The sequence below is a fragment of the Accipiter gentilis genome, chromosome 10, assembly GCF_929443795.1.
Source record: "Accipiter gentilis chromosome 10, bAccGen1.1, whole genome shotgun sequence".
Taxonomy (NCBI): domain Eukaryota; kingdom Metazoa; phylum Chordata; class Aves; order Accipitriformes; family Accipitridae; genus Astur; species Astur gentilis.
The window spans coordinates 36,708,606-36,730,922 of record NC_064889.1 but is presented as its reverse complement, the minus strand read 5'-3'; the positions used below and the strand labels follow the sequence as shown (position 1 = coordinate 36,730,922).

Sequence of the window (22,317 nt, the reverse complement as noted above, 5' to 3'; positions counted from 1 at the left end):
CAGTTTGAGAGATTTAACACCTAAGATCTATGTAAAGTTTTATTATTATTTGTTTGTAGGTAACTATTGTGGTTTGGATTTGTTTAATTAGAATTAATTGAGTGCTTCATAAGCAATTTTGTCTTTTCAAGGAGTTGTCTTTCAGACATTATGCATTCCAGAAATTGTGTCCACTAGAGAGGAAGCTGAAGAGCTGTCAGTAGTTGTTATGTCTAATGCAATTCTTTGTGACTGAGCTAAAATATTTTTCCTCTTCATTTTTCTGATGGCTCTACTGCTGTCCCCAGTAAGGCAGAAGCCATGTCAGTAACCAACTTCTCTTGTATTTTGAGTTCTACAGATATTGCTTGTCCTTATCCAAAGTCATGAATCCATAGTGCAGATAATGCTCTGACCTTTCCCAAGATCCAGGCCTTTGGCAGTGTGCTGAGCATCTGCCATTATTGCTTTTCTTTTTGTTTTCCTGGTATTGGCTATGTTATCTCCTGTTGCTATCATTTTAGTGTCTCCATCGCACTATGGTAAGACTTCCCATCATATCTATCTGCTGTGCTACTTTTATTCTGAGTACCAGGCCTAAAGAGGTGTTACATTAAAGATAGACAGAAACAAACTGTCAAATGCACATTTCAAATCCCAGAAGACCTGCATGTGGTTAACTACAGTTAACCTGTTAACAGTAGGAAAAGCAGGTCATTTGTGAAATTCAAGTCTAGTCAGGTGTATTTTGACTGAAAGTCAGATAATAGTACTGTAGATAGAGAATGTCAGTCTCTTTAGTTGGATGCTAGATTTCCTCTGATACAACGAGAGATTTAAGGAGGATGCAGATCACTCGCATTGTCTCTGGAAGCAACTCAAGGAGATGAAGTTCTCCTTGCATTGTTATTGAAAGGTTAGTTTAATTCAGAGAAAGAAGATTTAGTGTTCAGGAATTTCACCGAGGTATTGATTTTAAACCTTTTCTAGAGAAATAGGCTGTTACTTTAGTATTTTACATAAAATACTTAAACCTTCAAGCCTCAGCTTTAAATCAAACCTTACATCCAAATGGCAATTTGGGGAATGGTCACAATTAATACCAGTCAGGTCAGTAACACCTTTGTCTAAAAGTCCTTCACACCTATCAGGATGAACCAGTTCCCTTAAAATACTGCTTTCTCTGGTTCCTCTATGAAAAGGCCAAAGTATATTGGGAGTCAGGAATATCCAGTCATGTCCCAGAGCTGTTGCTTTTTGTTCAGAAAGAACTGAGACAGTCCAAGACTCAAGGAAACCAGGCAATTGTCTAAATCAACAGGCTGCCAAGAATGATAAAATACCTGTGGCCCTGCTGCCTACTTTGCATGTGCTGGAGTCCCAACAGGCTAGCCTGGCAGCTGATGCTCTTCCTGAGGGAGTGGTCAGGATGTGTCAGATACTAAGTTCAGCTGGGTGGGTGGAGGCTTTTTTAGATGTATGATTTACTTCCATCACACCTTCTATCCTCCCAAGAGGCAGTAGGGGCAGAAAGTCCAAGCATCTCCATACTGGTTCTTTATCTCAGCTCCACCCCTTCCCTCAACACTGGGGTAGCACAGTTGCATTCATACTGCTGAGAAGACTAGAGCCAACCCCAGCTCACAGATTTCCTTATGTTTTACAGGGGACTTCTTGTGGAAGACAATGTATTAGTACATTCTTGCTCCTTAGTGAACTCTGCCTTTGCTTGTATCAGATCCAAAGCTCACAGAAGCCAGTGATAGGCTTTGCACTGATCTTGATGTGTGCTGCATTGAACTCACAGTGGCTCATTGCAAGATAGCTATTCCTAATTTCTTATTAGGAAAATGGAAATCTAGTGAACAAAATGCAGAACCAGCCTTTATGCTGCTAAGTCTGGAAAAATGAATTGGTGACTTGGAAAAAACTGCAGTAGTGAGACAGAAAATTCTAAGAATCCTATTGCAACCAACAATGTACTATGGAAAAATAAATACATCCCAGTGGAAAGAGGCATGAGAAATCCCCATTGCATTCAGTGGTTTGGAACAAACTGTTAGAAATCAGTTCTAGCAATCAGGAAATCTGCTCAAATACTTTCCTGCTACTGAGCCTCAGGCTTAACACCTCTGTACTTAGCCAGAATTTCCCACTGAATGCCTTTTCCAGCATAGAGAAAACTCACAGGGTCTGAGGATTCAGTATGTTATTCAGAACTCAGGCTTCATGAGCACATGCTAGTTGCATGCAGTCTGAAATCATGCAAATAACTTTTCCCTTCTCCAAAACAGGAACTCTTTGGATCTTTAGGTTTCAAGACATGTTCTAGACCAAAGCCTGGATCTGAGAGACATTGATTCCAGAGCCAAATGCTTACAATAGCTGCAGCCAAAACTGAGTCAAAGCCAGATGGTTTCAGTAAGACACAAATATGCAGGGAGCTTCTGACCTTGCTTGAACCTAAAATGCAAAGCTGAATTGCATGCATGCCCCTGTGGAAGATCTATTCCCAAGCTGCCTGCCAAGATTCTCTGTTAGAAGCTACTGCTCCAATAAAAGGCTTGGCAGAATGTAGTATGTGTCTGCAGTTCAGCATCTTCAGTTGATAATCTAGCATCTTAGCTTTCACCAGTGTTGGAGATGGGTTTGAGATGGATTATGAATTGCAACTGTTTAGGCATACATTCTCTTATCCATAACCTCTAGCAAGGAGAAAGGGCAAAGCAGGTGGGGATGACAGTGTCTTAAATTTCTGCCATTAATATATTCCTTTGTAAAAATGTGTTCTTTGAATTTAAACCCCTACCAACTAAAAGCAATAGCAAGAGTTTAAATCCATCAGAAATCCATAAAAACATCTACCTTTATTACACTTGGGAATCTCTTAGAAATCATCAGCACCAGACCTTCAGCTCTGATTCCTTTCATGAAATACACAGCTTCTTGTTTGCCCTGCTATGGAAGATTAACCAATTTTTCTGTATATGACTAGAATCCAGCGTATCTCATTTCCCTGTTTTTTGTTAGTAAGGGAAGGCCAGACATCATTTGAAAATCTCTCTGTTCTCTTTCATCACAGTAAAATCAGTGTGTTTCAAGTAAAAAAACACTTCATATTTTTAACAGGAATGAAATAAAAAGGTTGTGAAAAGATTGATGTAGCAAAAGAATCAGCAAAAGCACCATATCATTGTGCTTTCATTAGAGGCTATATGCTGGCTTACCTGATTGGTAACTTTTAGAAATCATATAGCCTTCCAGCAGCACTTTCAAAGGACACAGATTTGACCTTCTCCTGGTAGAGATATGATACTTAGCTAAAAAGCCACCTTATTTTGAATCTGGGTGACAGATAACAAGGAGGCGGGGTATCTGTTATTGTGACCTAGTAACTTTGGGGTAGCAAACATCCCGTTGTTTGAAGTCTGGAATTTACACAAAATTTCTCATTTCCTCCTTCCTGTAAGCACAATACATTGTGACAGAGAACTAAACTACAGCTCGTTAATACCTCACTTCATAAAACTTATGTATAATTTTGTCCAATTAAGTCAAGCTTTGATGTAGCACTGGGTCACCAGTGTCTTTGTTCACTTCTGTCAGCTTTCAGAACACAGAAAGCTTTTACGCGTTTCCCATGTAACTTTCTATTTTGTTTCTTATCAAACTGGCTAAACGTATAGGGATCAATCTTGCAAAACATTGAGATCAATTATATACTGGAATTAAGTTTATGCACTGGTATAAGGTGCTGCAGTCATGTCAGTTTTTAATCCTTTTCCTAGGCTAAAAGTTCTGGGTAGAACTGTATTGGAGAAAACTCAGAGTGTAGAGTGCCACCAATATTCATGTAGTCTCTCTGTATTTCAGAAATTGCAGCCCGGTAGTATATTGTATTCATGCTGCTGCTTTCAGTGAAACAGAATCACGATCCTAATGTAATAAAAATGTGGATGGTAGAAAGTGTACCAGTTTAACTACATTACAAATATACATGGATGTTATCACAAAGGAGAGAGAAAAAGAAACTTTAGCATTGTTATCTGTGGAGTTAGATTCACCTGTGTTTAGTTTCCTCATTACTTCTGCTGGCTGGCAAGGGATTTTCTAAAAGACCTTTATTAAGGTCTATTTATGGTAGTAGTACTTTTCATAATATCCTTTATCTGATGATTTCAGACAACTTTTCAAAATTTACATAAGTGTTCTGCCTATGGGAGGATTGATGTTATTATTTGTGATTTAAAAAATACATACTTAGAAAAAACATAGATTCAGATACTATCCCATGTTTATAGAAAAAATACTGGCAAGATTACCCCAGACCCCTAGTCCAAACCTTCTGCTTTGAGCATTAGATTAATTTCCTTGACACAACCTCTCTCCACTGAATTTGATACACCTTCCCAGAAAATACACTTCAAGATTCAGCATTTACTTTTGTCACGTGTGAAATATCTTAACAGACCATTCAAAAGAGCACTTTTAACGAGACTTGAAGTACTCTTCTAAAAGCAGAGTTACTTTCTTCATGTCTCTAGATTGCTTTACTTTCAGAGGGTAAAGAAATATTTATGTTTTAGTATTTGAAGGTATTCTGTGAAACTTCTGAATAGCTAAATCCACTTTTTTTTTAAAAAAGGCTAAGATCTAATCTTAAAGCTCACTGATCCTACATGAGAGCCTGCTGGCTCTCAGGCTTTCATTGGGAACAAGCATCTTTTTCTTAATAAAATTTCAGGTGTCTTTGCAGGATCTTATTTGGCTCTGAAAATTGTATCCTATACCGGATTTCTGCAGTACGTTATATTCCTGGCAAGGAATTGGAAAGAGGAAGTAAAATGCTCATGAGAACTTGCCTCTAAAAAGGAAGACTCTTTTTTGTCCAGTAACAGCTTGTGCTCTTAGTAGAGACTTCTGCTCTAAACCGTAATCCAGGTTAAAGGAAAACTGTCAAACATGTACTATTCAACATGGTCTTTGAAATGTCTGGTCCCACCCAGTTAAGCTAGTGCTTGGATACTTCTTAGGACCAGAGCTTGAACCTTAGTTGTAGGTAGCAATTTTACATCATTGCAAGGTGAAAAAAAAAACACCAAAACTAAATGAAACATAAAAGTCTGTTTTCTGGAACATAGAACTGATCGCTCTGCAATGTGCCATTTCATAATTTATACATTATATTTTATTTTGCAGATTCTGTGGAAAACAGGCATTCTGTAAGTATACATTTTATGCAAGCAGTTAAATATAGGGAAATTGGATTGACATTATTTTGTATCTAGTGAGATAGTGTTCAAGTGTTGCTATGTTTTAATTGTTTACTTGTGTTCAGGACCTTTACTGGATAGCTAGGGGGCAATCCCTTCGTATACATTCTTACTAATCAGGCTTTCAGTACTACATTTATAGAATGGTCAGCTTTAAAAGTCCATGGAACTGGTAGTGTTGGTACAGGAGGTAGATGACAAGTAATGATCTTCTAAGAATTTGTGTTGAACACCGGCACAGCTTTGGATACGTGCCTCAAGTATTCATACTGACAGAATGGCACAAGGTTGGCAATGGTTGCTGCTTGCTTCAGGTTCCTGATGGACCTGAGGCACTCAAGATTTGCATATGAAAACCTGCTAAACTGGTTAATCCCCTGTATCACTGGGGACAGAGCTGTTGTTCCAGTCCCATCTGTAAAATCTATAGGGTGTTTAGTGCCACTGAATCTCTGCAGGGTGTGCCTGCTCACATGCACACACGTACATTCTGTGATTGGAATATCCAGAGAAGTGAGGTCCTTCCTAAGATGTGAAATGAAGAGTTAAACTACGGAGGAATAGTGGATCAGCTGGACTTGCAGAAGTCACTGTCTGTGACTGTTTCCTTCTGGGTTCATTTTCATCCACTGGTATAGCAAGTGGGATGACTCTAAGGGCTGGTGGTGAAAACTGAGGCCTTGTAAGAGATTTTAAAAGCGAGCAATTTTTTACTTCAGAGTACCTAGCTATGTCACAGTTATGCTGTTCTAACTGAGAGGTTGGAATAGTACCATCCATATATGGAGGATCTCATCTAAACAATTAGGAGTTTTGTGAAGGTTCTGTAGGTGGTGAACAGCTTTATAGGACTAAGAAGCCAGTGAAAAAATACAGATTTAAAAAAAAAAAAAAGTCTTGAATGAGCTGTTACTCTGCTCTGAAGAGGTCTAAGAGGCAGGGAACTTACATTTCAGGAGTACTTGTATGAATGTTAGATAAGCTACCTCATCCATCCTCAAACCATGCAGACCAGGTGTATTTTCTGCCATCCACTTTGTGACTTTGGAACTTGTAATTAAAAAGAAAGAGAGAGAAAGACTCATAAATAAGAATCACAATAGCACAGTCTACGACAGCTTATGGCATCCATTTGAGTTTTGAAAGGCTCCATCAGTGCTCACATCCCCATGGGATAAAAAGCAGCCCATTGTATTATTTACAGACACTGGCAGTGCACTGAAGGTCATAGATTGTGTTACAATAAACAGACATATATTAACAGGCCAGTAGGGTTTATAGTATCATTGTCTCTCTTAGTTTAAAGGTTTGTTTTTATTCTTTGCTCTCAATTTTCTAAAAATAAATTGAGCTGAACCCTCCTCTGGGTTATACCAGGCATTCCTTGGAGAGTCACGCAGAAGAAAGTTTGTCCCTGTCCAACACAAAAGGAAAAATGGTCAAGAGTGGCTGTGATAGACATCTGATGTAAGCTCAGGGAGGAGTTTTTGTCAATTTTTTTTCCACTACATAATTTATAATGGACATTGGATGAAAGACTAAAGTTTTATGAAGACTTTTTTGTTTTCTTTTCCTGTGGCCAGAAGTAAGTAGAAAATCTCTCCATGGAAGTATAATGAGGCTGCTTCAGTGAAAATACACTAACTAACCCATGTAAATCACTTTAATCATAACTAATTAGGCTATTAAAGCTTGCTAAACCAGACAATCTATGAAGAAATGTTAGATTCAAGAGAGAAGAATGTCATCTGAGGGCAGTGTTTTCTGCGTTGTGTGTACAAACTCCTGTTAACAGTAGGAGAGTAATAAAACTAGTTACTCTGTAAAACTAATCCCATTTTCAGAAACACCCCAAAGACAAGTCAGCTTTGTAATACTTGCACATCTTACTTGAGTTTTCCTAGAAGTAGCCTTACACAGTTCATGTCTGTGACGTTGTCCCCTCTTTAGATACTGTTCATGTACTTAACATAGTAACTATTTAGTAACTATTCCTTTTTTTGAATTATTAGTGCTTTAAAGGACATAGCAAAAAAACAGATCCCCATATTCTGCTTCTTAAATTCCCACTTCTATTCCCAATAAAGCCTGGGACAAAAAGCAGCACCATCCCTCTTTTGAACTCTCCACATGAGTGACCTGAAGTTGGACTGGACAGATAAATTCCTTTATAGATTTTCCATCCCCCCTATTTGCCTCTCAGGACTTTTCAGGCAACATAGATGAGTACAGAAGAGGTAGGGAGCTACTAAGGTGCTTTCTATCATTATTTTCTTGCAACTGTTTTTTTCTGTAGCTCATTTTCACACAATGTTTAACTGAGTTTTCATCCAAAAGAGGGGTTGTTGATCCTACTCATGGAAAGGAAAATGCTCCTTACAAAGTGATCGAGTGGCTTAAACTTCCTCCCCAGCTGTTCTGCTTCTTCATAGCCAAATGAAGTATTTGGCTCAGAGGTGAAGTTGCTTTCCATCTGCTACTCCCTTAATTTGTAAGTGAAAGGAGGCTTCAGGAGCTAGGCTGGTCAACTGGCATCTTAATCACACGAAATGCCAGATGGATTACTTAGCTATAGTGACCTGTAAAAAAAAACTTGTAGAATTTGACTCTATTTAGGAAGTAATAGGTATTCCAGAAGTGTGGGACAAAGGGCACCAACCACAGCAGAGAGAGTAGTGTTTTGCTAAGAGCTATGTTTTGAGAGACAGGAGGACACACAACCTTTTTGTTTCAGTAATGATGGTGGAGATTTGACATCAGATCCTGCTGTCCTTTTCACTCTCTGAATTCAAATAACAGTGTCGGTTCCACTCCTCAGATAAACTCTTAACTTATTCAGTTCCGCATTGATATTCCAGAAGTCACAGGCAAAACAGTACTGCACTGTGGCAAAGAAACATGAAGCAAATCATTTTAATGGGTGCTAGCGTTGTTCTTGTGCATTTGCCCCTACATGGTTTCTGACAGAATAGATATAAACCAGCATGGAAGTTTAGGAACTTTGCTTCATCTTCAACTGAGACACCATTATAAAATTGAGCTCAGGGCTTTAGTAAACACTGTGTACTGACAGTAAGTGTTGTGTTACACAGAGGTATTGAAAGTGTCTGTATTATGTCAAGAAAGGTGGTGTGTTAGAAAAACAATCAGTTAAAGTTTGAATTATTTGAATCATATAAAGGCCCAATTGCAGTACAGGTTCTGACTGATTTGCAGTCCAGAGTACCTTGAACCTGAATGTCTTGGACTTCTAGGTCATTTAGAAATGAACCTAAAGTTTTGGGTTGGGGGTTGCTTCCCTCTTTCTCCTCTGTTTCAGAAATTTGTATCTTAAATGCCATCCATAGGAAGTATTTGCAAAAGAAATGAATTACTTAGAGAGGAAATGGGAGGAGGTTTCCTTCCTGAAATCAGAGCTGGCAATCTTTCTAAGTTATTTAATGGTCCCAGTTTCTGAAAACATATTGAAGGAAATATCTTAACAATGAGATAGCCACTTCGCCAAATACTAATTGGTATTGTGTCAAATTTACCTCAGCGGTACATTCTGACTTCATACCTCCTCCTCCCCTATTACCTCTGAGATGTGTGTGTGTGTGTGTATTTGTTTGTTTGATTCTGTCCTAGGACTGGCAGCTTCAGTCAGGACATAGTGTACATTTGGCTGCCTATTTGTTCAACCTCAGAATGTACCCTCTGAGACAGAAACCTGTACAATTTAAATCTATTCAGAGAAATTTTGGGGTTTTTTTCAGCAACTTTCTTGTCTTACTCAAGTGATCCCAAAAGTATTTTGTAAATTCTCAGCGGTAAAGGAATTACTTCACATTACCAGCACAACATAGCCAGCTCCGAAGGGGGACCTGGCATGTGTTTAACTGTGCACAGTAACATGGCACAATAGTTTCAGACAGGAAATGAAGATGAAGGATGTGTCCATTTAAAATTGTGGGGGGATTTCAGGCAGTCAGGATATGAAAACCAAGGTGATACTCTGAAATAAACAGTGAATTATAAACCAGGAATTCCTGCCTCTGACTCATGGGGCAAATCCTTTGGGGGTAAGTCCGCAAAAGGAATTAGGCGCCTCAGTGCTGACAGACTAAACTATTAGGTTAGAGGCCACCACGTACTCTTAGCAGATATTTGTTGGAGGAAGACTTGCTTTGGCAACTGATGTCAGGAAAGACTTGACAGTTGTGAATCCTCAGAGGACAGAATTATTTCTGTCATATAATGTAAAGACAATGAAGTTTGGCATCTCTCTTTGCCCTTTCTCATTGGCTAGCATAGAGGAGGACTCTATCTGCACGCTGCCTTTTGTGGTTCTCAGTGCCAGGTTTCTATGTCCCTGAAGATAACCTATTCAAAGAAGCAGACTCTTGTAGAAACATGGTGTCTAAAAATTGAATGCTGCGTTGCTCATTGTTGAGATACCCAAGTGCTTCTTAGGAAAAGGTTTTCATAGTTGTGGGACTGAAGATGGGGGCCTAATTGTGGCAGCTGAGCATCTACTAGTAAATAACAGATCTGATTTTCAGATTTCATTGAGTGCCAGCAGTTCCCTTAAGAATCCAACTTTTATCAGTAAGCGCCCAGTTGCAGATGTTGGTGATTAGCAGCATTGCAGTCTAGCCTGTAATTGTTAACCTAAATCTCCGGCTGTCTTACTTCCTTTTTTATCTGATAAAGGTAATAGTAATATCTCCGCGGGGAACTGTGAGTATTTATTAGCTCATTGTACAGTGCTCTAAGGAATATGTTACTATATTTAAAGTTTTTGTATTGATCAAAAAGGACAGGAGAGGGCACGGGGACATTTATACCCATAACCTATTTTTTTTTTTCTTTTTTGGTCTTGTTGCCAACAGAGAGTACAAGGGCATCCTGATGCTACTTAGAACAGTCATCTCAAAGATCAGCTGGGAGAAGAAAAGAAGCCAAGATGGAAGATGTTGCAAATGTTTCAAAAGCTCTGCAGCACTTATTTATGAGTTTGCCAGGCTTTTCTTTTCAAAGTTTATTTCCTTAGGGGGAACAATAGAGATGTTCCTAAAGTATTTAATGGAAAAAATTACAAATAAAAATTCTCATAGGAAAGTGGCTCTAGAAACCAGACCTAGGTTCTCATCTCTAATTTCTCCTGCTAATGCAATTTTGCCTTTCTAGCCTCCGTCATGCTCTGAGGAAATAAAAGGGGAAGCTACATCTGAGGAAGTACATTTCTACAGTGCAGTAACTACTGTGATGCCAGTAGGATGTAGAAATGTCTAAGCTTGCTTTAAACAACTAGCTAACTTGGTTATCAATAACACTCTACTGTGGCAGAACAGAGCTCAGCACAGCTTGGCCAGCCATGAATGTACTTTGACGTGATCTTTCAGCTTGTGCTGAGCTCCCTGTGCTGCAGCAGCTGGACTGCTACCAGTCTTGGAGCCAGCTAATTTATAGCTCACTTGGATGCTGCACTGCAATGAGGGCCTAACGGAAGAGCGAGCTCTGGGCTCTCTAAAAACTTGAATAACTGTTCAGAGATTCAGTACTTTACCAAGTGCTTCTATCAGTAGAGGCACAAATATTCTCTATTCTTTGCTAAATTGCTTTTCCCCTTTAAAAGTTCTGATGCTTGTTGGTTAGTTTGGTGTGGTGGTTCTTCAAGGAATGATTGCCCATCACAGTTATTTTGGATGATGCAAAATACAGGTCTTGAGTGGGTGGATATACTGCACCAAAGTCAGTGGGTTAGTACCTGAAAATCCTGTTACGTATAATCCTTACTCCTTTGATTTTAGGAGAGATCTGAAGTCGTACTTGTGTCCAGTTTGTCCAGTATGGAACTCCATAGCTATCCATTTTCTCTATAGTATGATAAACCACTAACATGGATCCTGTTTGGACCTGGATCTAATCTTTGCAGCCCGCATTTCTCTCAGTTGCATTAGTTTAAAAAAAGAACACAAAACAAAACAGAAAAAGTACTGTCCCCAACCCCTTAACCAGCTGGTCTTTGACACTGCAATTACTCTCCTTTTCTTACTGCAGATTAATTACTACAAGATGTGGGCCACAGGTAAGAAGGTTCTCATTTTAATTAGAAAATAGTGAAAGAGAGGACATGGATTTGTATATACATATATAGTTACTGCTTTCAGCATTACATCAAAGGTGCAAAACCAGCAAGAAATACAAAAGGGTTTTATATTCTCATTCCAAATGTTTAAATTTTCAAGCTCCAGTTACTGGCCAATATCTCTAATTTATTGTTCCCTATGCAAATGTTGTTTGTATCATAAGCCTTTCACAAATGACTGACTTCATAGCACTCTTCTGTTGACAAATGTTCTTTCTAGCATCCCATGAGGGTCCATACAAATGCATTAGTATAAGGAATGTGAAAAGGTATTTTAATAAAGAAAACTCTGAATTGAACTTTGCACTGGATCTTGCATGTTCATATTAGTAACCACTTGCAAATGAATGCCTGTAAAATTTTTTATTAGCAATTAAGCCATATAGATACATTGTATAAATTGACATATGGAAGATGTCATCTCTGCAACAAGTGATTCCAGGCACTTAGATCTGGTGTCATGAACCAGTTTAGCAGCAGTTAAATGCACTAAATTGGTTTAAGATCTGAGCACGGGAGTGCTAGCATCCACATAACTCCTTTGCTAAGTCACAAAGGTGAAAGTTCCTCCACAAACCTTTCCACAGTCCCTGGCACAGCTCAGGAAAGCACTGGTTTCTGGGAAGTTTTAGAATGTCCCTGGGCATGATGGAGCAGCAGTGGGACAATCCATTCATCTATTTCAGCTTGTCTCTTGGCGGGAATAATCCTAAACTATTTAGTCTGTAATAAAAGCTGTTTGCCCTACTGAAGCATATCTGACCTATCCACTTCTTAGAGTGCTGTGCACTGCTTTGAGCACTTCTGTTTTGTCTTACAGATATACCAAAAATATTTTAAAATATGGGACATTAGATCAACAGACATCACCAGTGAAGACAAGGTAAATGGGCCCATGAAGTAAACAGCTACACAAGGAGTTCAAATGTCCCGTTATGAGTATGTCTTCTGGATGCCAAACAAGCGTCACTGTCCCATTGGAAACATTTGGGAAATAAGTCTTGAATATGTTACTGAAACAGATTAAAGCTCAGATCAGAGCTCAAACAATATGTTATTGAAAAAACAACCAAAAAACATTTCAGATTTCTACGTTGTCACCAAGTTGAGCTCAGCAAATATAAAATGAGGTGTGTTGCTAAATATTTACTTTTTGAGAAGACAAAAAGGATGGAACATCCTCAGGCCCTTTGTAGCATGCCTTGTCTGAGTAGTTCCACTGACAGCACCATGTCCCGCTTGCACTAAGCATGTTCAGAAAGAGGCTTGCCCACCCCACTGCCTTGCTTGGTTAACTTTGTAATATTTTTATTATTGCAGAGCAGAGTCTTTAGGGATGAGATACAGAAATGCTCTAAATCAACAGACTCTTCTTCCTTGCCACTGTTAATTTTTTTCATTTCCAGCAAACTAGCAGCTGCTTATTTTCTTGGCTAATGTAAGTATATCTCTGCGTGCCCTTTCGTGGAAAAATCAATGATGATGTGCTGTCCGGTTCGTGCTGGGAGCTACCTGCTGACGGGCCCACGGGGCGCGCAGTGTAGCCGTCTGTCTGTTACTCCTGCTCCTTTGGTGTCACCTGTGCCCAGGGCGAGAGGGACCCTGCCCCGGCGCCCTGCGGACCCCCCTCTCCCCCGCTCCCACGGTCCTGCTCCTGCTCGGTCCAGCGGCACCCGGCAGCCTCCGGCGTTGATCCGGTGCTGACCCCTGGTGGCAAGCGACCTGCAGGGCGACAGGGGTGGCGACGGGTCCCTCCCGCCTCCGGGCTGGTCCCTGCTTGGGACGGGGCAGGCAGCGCAGCCCGCGGTGCCCGAGGGCAGCCTGGGTCAGGCTGGAGGGAGTTCAGGCGCTGGAAGCGTGCGGGGAGGGCTGCAGGTGGTTTCTGGGCCAGGTTCTAACCTTTTTTACGTCTACACGCCTAGAGTAAACTGAGCCTTATGACTTTTATTCCTGCAGCGGTACGATCTCTTCATCTGGACCTCTGCCACTCTTAAAGAACAGTTTTCAAAATGCAGTGTAAACCTACCAGCTGTGACTTCTTTCTCTCTCGCATAGGTTAGTGAATTGTTTGTAAATGCTGGGGCACTACTTCTGCGCAGAGTAAATATCCTGTTCATCGGTGGGTGGATAAACCCCAAAGTGTATTTATTTGTCTGGGATGTTATGTGCTTGTTCTAACTGCTTCTGTGCAAGCTTGCTTCAGTTCAAGTTCTTAATGTTGCAATTCACCACTAAGCTGTCTTGCATCATAAGCCCCCAACTTTTGGGGTAGGGGAAGTAATGCTGTCAGACTGGCTACAGCCATTCTGTTGTGAGGGAGACCACAGGTACAGGGAAAAGCAATAAAGTTTGGGAAAAGCAGAGGTATCAAATGAACACCCCCTCACCCCCCGATTAAACTATAAATCAAATTGGAAGCAATAAAGTATCAGTACAGATAGAAAATGCTAGCACATTTTGTTATTTAGAATTTTAAGGCCTTTCTGAATAGACTGGTGAAAGCAGAATAAACATCACTTTTACTGTTATTTGGGACGTAATAAGCAAGTTGTCATGTCTAAAGAATCACGAAGAATGGGGCTTATTGTCTTCATGCTTTGAAATGCTCCACCCTAAATCACAGGTGCTCCCACTGAAAAAAGCTTAGACAGTCTAGCAATCACGAGAACGTGGCTTGCATGGGAAGCTTCAATTAAATGTGAGCATTTATATTTATACAGGTAATTGGTTTTCTCACCAGCCACATACATGCTGAGTGTGAAGTCTGAGAAAATTCTCACCATTGCAGGAAATAATCACTGTAGTTAAGTTTAAAGTTTAATAGCAAAAGAAATCACAGTTTCCTCGGGGAGGGAGTCACCTGCAAAGTCTGATGACAGACAAACAGAATAACAGCATGAAACTGAAATGAAAGATTTAGCACAAATCAGCAAAGGTCTAGGCAGCCAGTGCAAAGGCACCTGGAATATGCCCCGATCACCCTGGGATCTGCAGAAGTGTTGAACTGTGTGTGAAGCTGTAAAAATGTAGACATTTACCTCACATGGTACCCTGGATTTGACCATATTCCCAAAGTTAAGAGGAATTCAGATCCAAAAGGTATTGTTTGAGAAGTAATTCCACAAATAACTATTACTTATGGTAAAGATTCTGGCTCTGAAATTAATAGATTAGTAACATATTTCTGTGTAATCTTGAATGTATAAGAGTGCTAGATGAAATCAGGGCCTGCTTTTGGGCAATGAAAATGCAACATTTTTTTCACTGAACAAAAACCAAAGGTGACCACTGTGACAGTTCACTGTTCTCTGGTTATTGCCTTGATTTTTCTGTAGTTGTCTTTTTGTTTTAATGTTTTACCTGAGAAATAAAAGGAGTTATGAATGAAGGGTTATTACATTGAAGAAAGGAAGTGAAAAGAAGATGAAAGAAAAGACAGGGGGGGAGTGAGCAGTGCTGGGGGAGAGAACTCCTCCAGACTGTGGAAAATTTGGGAAAAAACAACCCATCAGTCCAGTCACCTTAATGGCTCCACACTTCATGGTGTTGGCGATGCTCTGGGGAATGTGCTGTGGCAGAATCAGTGCTGTGGAGGTGGCTTGTCCCAAACATTCATGTGTTTATAGTAGTCCTGTGACCACTAGGTGAAGTAGAAAATATACCTGTTAATAAAAAGCACTTTTGCAGGTAACAACACCATTGATCCAAGAAGACAATAGGTTCATTTCAACTGCTGCTGTCAGTGTGTTGGTCCTGTACAGGGACATGTAATCATGAGGCACTGAGGAGCCTGTCTGATATACAGCTGCTCTAACAGACTATGATATTGACACTGGGAGTGTGTCTTCAAAAGAAAACATCATATTACACTGTTATTTAGCTGGCATAATCCAAGTGCTGTTCAGTGCTTGCAGAGGAACTAACTGCTCAAATAGCCTGTTTCCACAAAGCACTTATCAACACTTGCATAAGGAGACCTTGACTTTAAATCTTCTGCACTGGCTTTTTGTTTATTCATTTTTTAACTGCATGCAGAGCCAAGTCTCCACTGCAACTGACACAGTTTCACTTTGTAAATCAATGAGACAGTGCTACAGGGGCAGAAAAGTCTCGCCTGTGAACTTCATATTGTTCAGAGCTGCCAAACTGATGTCCCTTACTGACTGCTGTCTTCTTGGAACTAATCTGTGCCAAATTTTCTGAACTCCCCTGTGGCTCTCACCACCCACCCAGGCTCTTCCCTAGTGGGACCTTCTGGGGGAGTTCAGGCAGTAAGTTGTGGAAATGTGTCCTCTCCCAAGTGCAATCACTGCTTTCCAGCCCCAGCTTTTCCTTAGGGAACTCTCTGCTTTGTTTGGGGATAAGTGCTTCCAAGGCAATGAAAATGAGAGCTGCTGGTCTGTCCTCAGGAGTGGAGGGAACAGAGAGGTTGACATCAATGGGACAAAGATGAGGGTTTTGTCTTAAGCAGGCTGGGTCATAGTATTACTGGAAGGGGTGAACTTGGCATCCCTGCTTGATAATAGGCTGTGAGAGTCTAATGGAAGAAAAAATTGTCAAGTCTATTAAGATGTGGTCAGAGTGTAAGTCAATTAATGAACATTACAGCCATGCAGGTTATTAAATTAACATGAGATTGTCAATAGGAAATACAGATTGCTTTTGAATAATTTTAAATTATTTAAGGCACAGTAATAATGAAAATCTCACAAAGTCTCCATAATGCAAAACTTAGTTTTGATTTTATTACTGAGTTGTTTTTTATATTTTTTGTTTCAATTTCATGATCGTTAAAGGAACAGGAGCTTTAAAGGGCAAGACATTCTTATTTAGGAATGCCAAAAGCTGCAAAAGCTATTAGGAGACAAAAGCTCAGAGGTGGCTGGAGATGGGCTGTGATTCTGCAGTGTGATCCATGGCAGAGCTGAAATCAGGTAAAGCCAAGTGTGTCTAAATGCAGTCCTTGCATGCAAAATTACAGGTTGAATTTTCTAGCCACTGATTGTGTCCATATCAGCCAGTCAGGTGATCAGGGCTAGATGGTCTGTATTGCTTCAATTTGGTCATTACTTCTCACAAGCAAGTTGGACCTGCTGGGTCTGATACTCCTATAACTCTCACCACATGTGGCCACTGCCACTTGAACTGTGGCCTCCAGATAAGAATTTAGCATTTTGCACTTCCCTGGCCTCCTGGAAATGCCTGCATATAGACAAAGAGAACAGGAGTGAACTACCTCCCTGGCTGCAATTTCCAGACAAATTGGGTGAACAGAGCTCAGTCCTGACTCAGGGTATTCCTCAGGGCTGGAAGACCAAATCTAAATGTACTTATGGCATGCGTTGGCACTCTTGAAAAACTGGTTCCACCTGTGGGTGCTGAGCCTGCAACAGCCTCTAGACAATCTGTCCTCCCTGGCTGGAAGTCAGAGACCTTAAGGGAGCAGAGACAGGAAATATGCAGACTTATGAGGAGAGATTCATGTTCCTCCCAGGGACCTCAGGGACTAGTTGATCTCTACAGAAGGATGGTATGTTCAGCATGACTGAAAGTATTAGCTGGCTCAGCCCTGAAAACTCAGAACATTGTGTACGCTGCTTAAATCCAGTTTAGTCATTGCTGGAGGGAGGCAAGGCTGCCCCATTAGAAAACAACCCTGACACACACCTGTGCTTTGTCAAACAAAAAACACTGAAAGGGCTTTCTTTAACTATGTTTATTTCCTTTTCCTTTCTTTTTCTGTCTTGTCTTTTTTTTTTTTTTTTTTTTTTTTTTTGTTCTGAAGCTGATCTTTTCCCACTGACTTGATTGATTTCTTTCTGACTGTTCCAGGATGAATCACACAGTCCTACAAGTCTATCTGTATACCAACCAAATGGGACTGTGGAAAGCGGAGCTGACTAATGTGCCCTACAAGGAGACAATGATAATTGATGCTTTCTAATTACAAGTTTCCTGCATTATGGTCTAGTTTTTCAGCTTATAATCATTAACAGTATAATAGAGACTTAAGTAAATTACTGCCTCTTCCTCTTTTGTAGCATATTAGGTCAGATTTTCATGTTTAACGGGTTATTATCTCTGACACACTAGTGCACTAACTGGCTGACAAAGGTCACATCTGTGTTTTCTTCATTGCATACAAACATGGATAGGGCTATGTGCTCACACGAACAGATTCTCCTAATTCCTGTGTCTTCTGGAGTCACATCCACCAGGGCAAAATCACTAGTTTGACTTGGTAGCTGCTTTACACCTACTTTGTACTTATGTCAGTGAAAGACAAGGTTGAGGGCAAAGAAGTGTCAGCAGTCATCATGTCCACAGCACATGTCCCCTGCTCTGCACTTCATAAGTCATAGCAATCATGCTTCATGCACCCCTGACTTTTAAAGCTCTGTGCCATTGCAGTCCAAGGGATGAAGTTGTTGCCTTTCCATGAGGAAATGAATGGAGCTTTTATTCCCCGTCTTTGACCAAAGCACTTAGATGGTTTTAGGCCCAGCAGATTGTTTCTAATAGCAGGCAAAATTGATCACCCAGGTACTTTGATGCAGCCCTTCTATTTAGAAAGAAAGTATAAAATTCTGTGTCCTTGAAAAGAGGAGGAATCAGACAATAGGAGACACTTTCTCTGCATGCAATTTCAATCCTTTCAGCCAGCACTTTATCCAGAAGCACTCCACCAGCTTTTTTCTCAAGGTCGTTCTTGTAGAGTTTATCTGGTTCTGCCTGGTTTTGAGAGAAGGCTGCCCCTGCCAGACCATAGAGGAGCACACAGTGGCTCCAAGCACTGCCCTCCTCCCTGCATCTTCAAAGCCCAACATTTTTCAGTTGGGAGAAACCTTGAATGCATTAGCTTCTCCTCCAGGTTTGCCCTTTTGCCTTCTTTCTTAGGGTGACTGCTCCTGTTTCAGCTGCCTGCTTCCGTACCAGAGTTTGTTTGTTTCTCATACAAAAGAATATCCAATGAAAGGCAGCGTCAAACCCATTGGGGTCATAAGTTTTTGCCTGAACCTTGTGTCTGGATGTCATTAAGGTTAGATACTCAGCATGTGTCTTTGTGCTGATTGCACATTTACTGTCAGTGATGAGGAACAGGAATATGTGATGGAACTGGGGTGAGATGAGATTCTCACTGCCCAGGTGACGTTTTTACCATATGCTCCACTTATCACTAGAGAGAAATACCCTGTTGACCAATAAGCACTATGCATTGCTAATACTGGGTTGAATTTCTCTGCATTCCTTGCCCTATTCATCATATTTAACCTTGGATTTATTTGTAGAGAACTGCACAGAAAGTCCTGTTTTAAGAAAGGAAGAAACAGAAAGAAAGCCTGGACACCGTGTGTTTTCTTGCAATATTGTCCTGGACAGTTTCCAATCTGTTAATGAATGAATACCGACATCTAAACCATCCCCAGGGGAGGTTCAAGATCCATCTGAGTTCAGTAAGAGGTTCCTAAATAGCTGTAACAAGCCCATACTTCAAAAGAAATACATTTTGCTATTTTTAAAATGTGAGTTTTGGAAGGCTTTGAATATCAAGATTAATTCTCTGCCTAAATGCAGTAGAAGGCAGCACTGACTGGTGAGTCTCACTCAAATCTGGAAGGTTTTAATATTGCTTGGAATCTGGATTTGATCTAAAAGCTTAAGGTATGACTGTGTTTAGTTTACTTTTTTTCCCAGAGCAGACTGTGCATGTACTTATCAGACTCCTTAGTATATCTTGCTGGACAAATGTGAAAAATATATTACATTATCTATCAGCACTCGAAATTTTGACTCCAGGATTCTGGTTGGATAGATTACTGAGCAATGTTTAATTAAAAGATTTAATGATACTCTGAACAAGACATGACTCACTCTTGAACAACAGGGAACAGCTCCTATATATTAAAAAACCCCAACCTCATATGGAGCCAGATGTTGCCCTGCACAGTGTGATGCTATTTGCAGGACGTAGCAATATAAGATGGCTGTGGAAGCTGAGCAGAAGGGTCAGGGCACCTGGGCAGGTTTCGAGACTGGATTATGCACCAAGGTCACTCAAATTGCAAAGTGAAGCTGAATGGAATATTCTCGGTGCCTTGCATTAGACATCTACCTTGGATGTCAGAGCTAAGAGGCTACTCTGCTCTCTAGTACAGTCACTGAGAGTCCTGTTCAGAACTGCCCTTTGGAGGTGTCTGTCCCTTTTCATTGCCTGTAACAGGTAGTCTAAGGAGCACAGATTCCTTATTTAGCCACCTGAATGATTAGCACAGTGAGATGTTATTTAATATGTCTCTATGCTGAGGCCTTCATCCTAAAGTGCCGTACAGTTAATATTATTGGACAGAAGGAGAATGTGAAGTCCAGAACAAGAATTCAGTTGTGGAGGCACTGAGAACATTTGGCTTTGGAGGCTGGGTCCAAATCTGTTAGAGAAATGGGCCAGGACGGTGCTGTCACTGGTGTTTGGTTGGTTGTAGGGAGAGAAGGGAAGGACTGAATCTTGGCTGTGATTATTTCATGTGAATGGACAAGTACTGAATGCTCTGTCAGAGGCAGTTCTTTAACATGGGAAAATATCGGTCCTGTGTTTGCTTTCAAAGCTGTGCTCGTTTGTTCGGGGGTGTAACTGCACCTTCATGTTCTCACTGTTTAAGCCCAGCCTCCTCAGCAAAGCTTAGTGTCTAACTTGCCCCATTTAAAAGACGACCTTGCCCCTGTTTTATTCCAAGATGCTGGACTGACTGGCACAGACGTTTCAATTCATTCTATGATATGTGGATATGGGCCACAATGATGCTACTGCTCAGTTAAAGGTTACTAATTACTGTTGCAGAGATTAGAGTTCCTGACACCTTGGCAAAGTTCATGTAAAGGTTCTAGCAACATTCAGGTTTGAAATTACACTGTCTAGATCTGCACAACGGCCTAAATTATATCAGCCTTTTGAAAACAATGCATGTTGTTTACACCTTCAGAACATGGGAAATACCCGGACCAGGTGTCCATCTACACCAGTTCTCCATCTCAGCTGGAGAAACCAAAGTCTCTTCAGTGTTTTATCCCTCTTTTGTGATTAAGAATTCACTTCATGCTGCAATTTCTGATTCCGTTTTACCACGTATACATTCAGCTCTGGATCAGATGTTAATGCTCTCAGAACAAAAACATCTGAGCAAGATGTCACTATTTTTATGATAGTGTTGATGTTTTGACCTCACGCCAGCATGATCCAGGAACAATTCCCATTAAGTCTATTGATGTGAGTCTTTCCTCAAAGGGGACACTCAGGAAACCTTACCTGAATTATTTTCAAAGTAGATTAGTTAAATTCTATTAAACCCTATGCAGATACTCATATTCAGAATTAAGTGGCATTAATCTGATTTGGTGCACTTCACTCTGAAACTGAAGAAAGCTAAATTAAATGAAGGCCACTTTAATTCTGAATAACAGCACTCACGCAGGACTCCAGTGTAACTTCACTAACCATTTTCAAGTCGTACTTGTCATTAATTCAGCTTAATTTTTCTGACTTCCCCTGTGAAGACAAGGGACAATAAAATCACCATCGATGACTTGACCATATGTTTTGCTTTGTCCTGTCCCCCCCCCAAACCATTATGGACCTAGCTCTTCCTCAATATTGGACAGCTGGTTTGGAGTACTGGATCTGAAGGTTGTTGTTCATTTCTAGTCTATAGTCAATGCTTTTTTCCCTTTACTAACCATTTAAATGTGTAGAACCTTAGCATCTGTCCAGGCAAGAGCAAAAGGGTACTGCTGGCTGGTGTTAATGATCCTGTGGTAGAGCTGTGCATGTGGAAAAGTTGCAGTGTATGTATGTGTCTGGTTTAGATATGTAGCTTCAGCTGTTCTGTATCAGGAGTACTAAATTTACTTGTAGATTTAAAATAGGTGAATGATTTGGCAGCTGAAAGGTCAGGACACAGACTGTTTATTTTGTGCTTTGCTTTTACTGATTAATAGAAAATTGTCTGTAGCACCTGATATTATTGTCAAGGACTTCTGGTGTAATGCCTGTGCAGGCAAAACGTAGAATAGTGCCATTGTATCCCCCATACCTTCCCCCACCTTTGTATTTTGTCACATTGCACTCTGAAGTACTCCAGCACTCAGCCAGCATATATTCTAACTCACAAAGGTCTCTGCGGAGGGAGGGGTATTGACTTCTCCATCATGTGCAGATCAAATTTCAGGCTTTTAGAGTTTTGTGCATTTGCCAGGTACACTGAAATACAGATACCAGCTCTTGCAACCTTCATGTGACTTTGGCAGTATGCACGTGGCTATTCTGCATGACACATGGACTCACCTCTTCCCCAGAGATGGATGGCATCACTGTTATAGGTATGCACCAGTCATTTTCCCTGTCTGGATTCAGTGTCAAGGGGGAGATCAGCCTCTGTGAGAAGCATCGGGAAGGTTTTGCAGGCCTGAGAGAAACCAGTGCAAATTCACAGCATTCAAACTGTTTGACCTAGGCTGCATTGCAAAGCACCTTCCCTGGGAACAGGTCTGCCTCTGGGTGTCACCTTGGCAGCACGGTTCCAGCTCTGCATGCCTTGCTGACTTTATTTTAGCCTGTTCTGTGAATCCACTTGACCTCCAGGCAGCCATGAGAGAGGCCTACGCTGTTGGCCTTCTACCGATACATCAGCCCACAGTTGCAGGGAAATACATGGAACTTAAAAACTCCTCTAGCTCTGGAAATGTATCTTCTCTGAGTGTGTGCAAGGACTTGATGTGAGGAGTAGTATAGAGCTGTTTCTCCACAGGTACTCGGCAATCTAGAAACCTTTAATAAATTAAAAAAAAAGTGGGGGGGAGATAAGGAAAGAGGAAGATAACAAGGACAAATGAGGAGGAGAGGATCTATCCTCAGCAAAGCTTTAAAAATGAAGCAGCAATACA

General features: G+C 40.7%; 2 protein-coding genes across 16 annotated transcripts in view; both read left to right on the top strand.

The window, feature by feature from the left end:
* The window catches only part of PECAM1 (platelet and endothelial cell adhesion molecule 1), a 43,804-nt gene extending 32,123 nt beyond the window's left edge, over window positions 1–11,681 (top strand). For 8 of the 12 annotated variants that reach the window (XM_049811634.1, XM_049811630.1, XM_049811629.1 and 5 more), the window contains 2 exons: window positions 5,179–5,201; window positions 10,124–11,681. Coding sequence is in view for 4 of the 12 variants with exons in the window: in XM_049811630.1 (XP_049667587.1) it covers window positions 5,179–5,201; window positions 10,124–10,153 (53 nt within the window). In the remaining 8 variants the exon portion in view is untranslated. The remainder of the gene's footprint in view (window positions 1–5,178; window positions 5,202–10,123) is intronic. The other 4 variants (XM_049811631.1, XM_049811627.1, XM_049811626.1 and 1 more) reach the window with 1 other exon arrangement.
* Window positions 11,682–12,572: 891 nt separating this feature from the next.
* Window positions 12,573–22,317, top strand: part of TEX2 (testis expressed 2) — a 69,644-nt gene continuing 59,899 nt past the window's right edge. For 2 of the 4 annotated variants that reach the window (XR_007507412.1, XR_007507414.1), the window contains exon 1: window positions 12,574–13,437. Coding sequence is in view for 1 of the 4 variants with exons in the window: in XM_049811608.1 (XP_049667565.1) it covers window positions 13,392–13,437 (46 nt within the window). In the remaining 3 variants the exon portion in view is untranslated. Of the gene's footprint in view, window positions 13,438–22,317 lie in introns of all 4 variants that reach the window. The other 2 variants (XR_007507413.1, XM_049811608.1) reach the window with 2 other exon arrangements.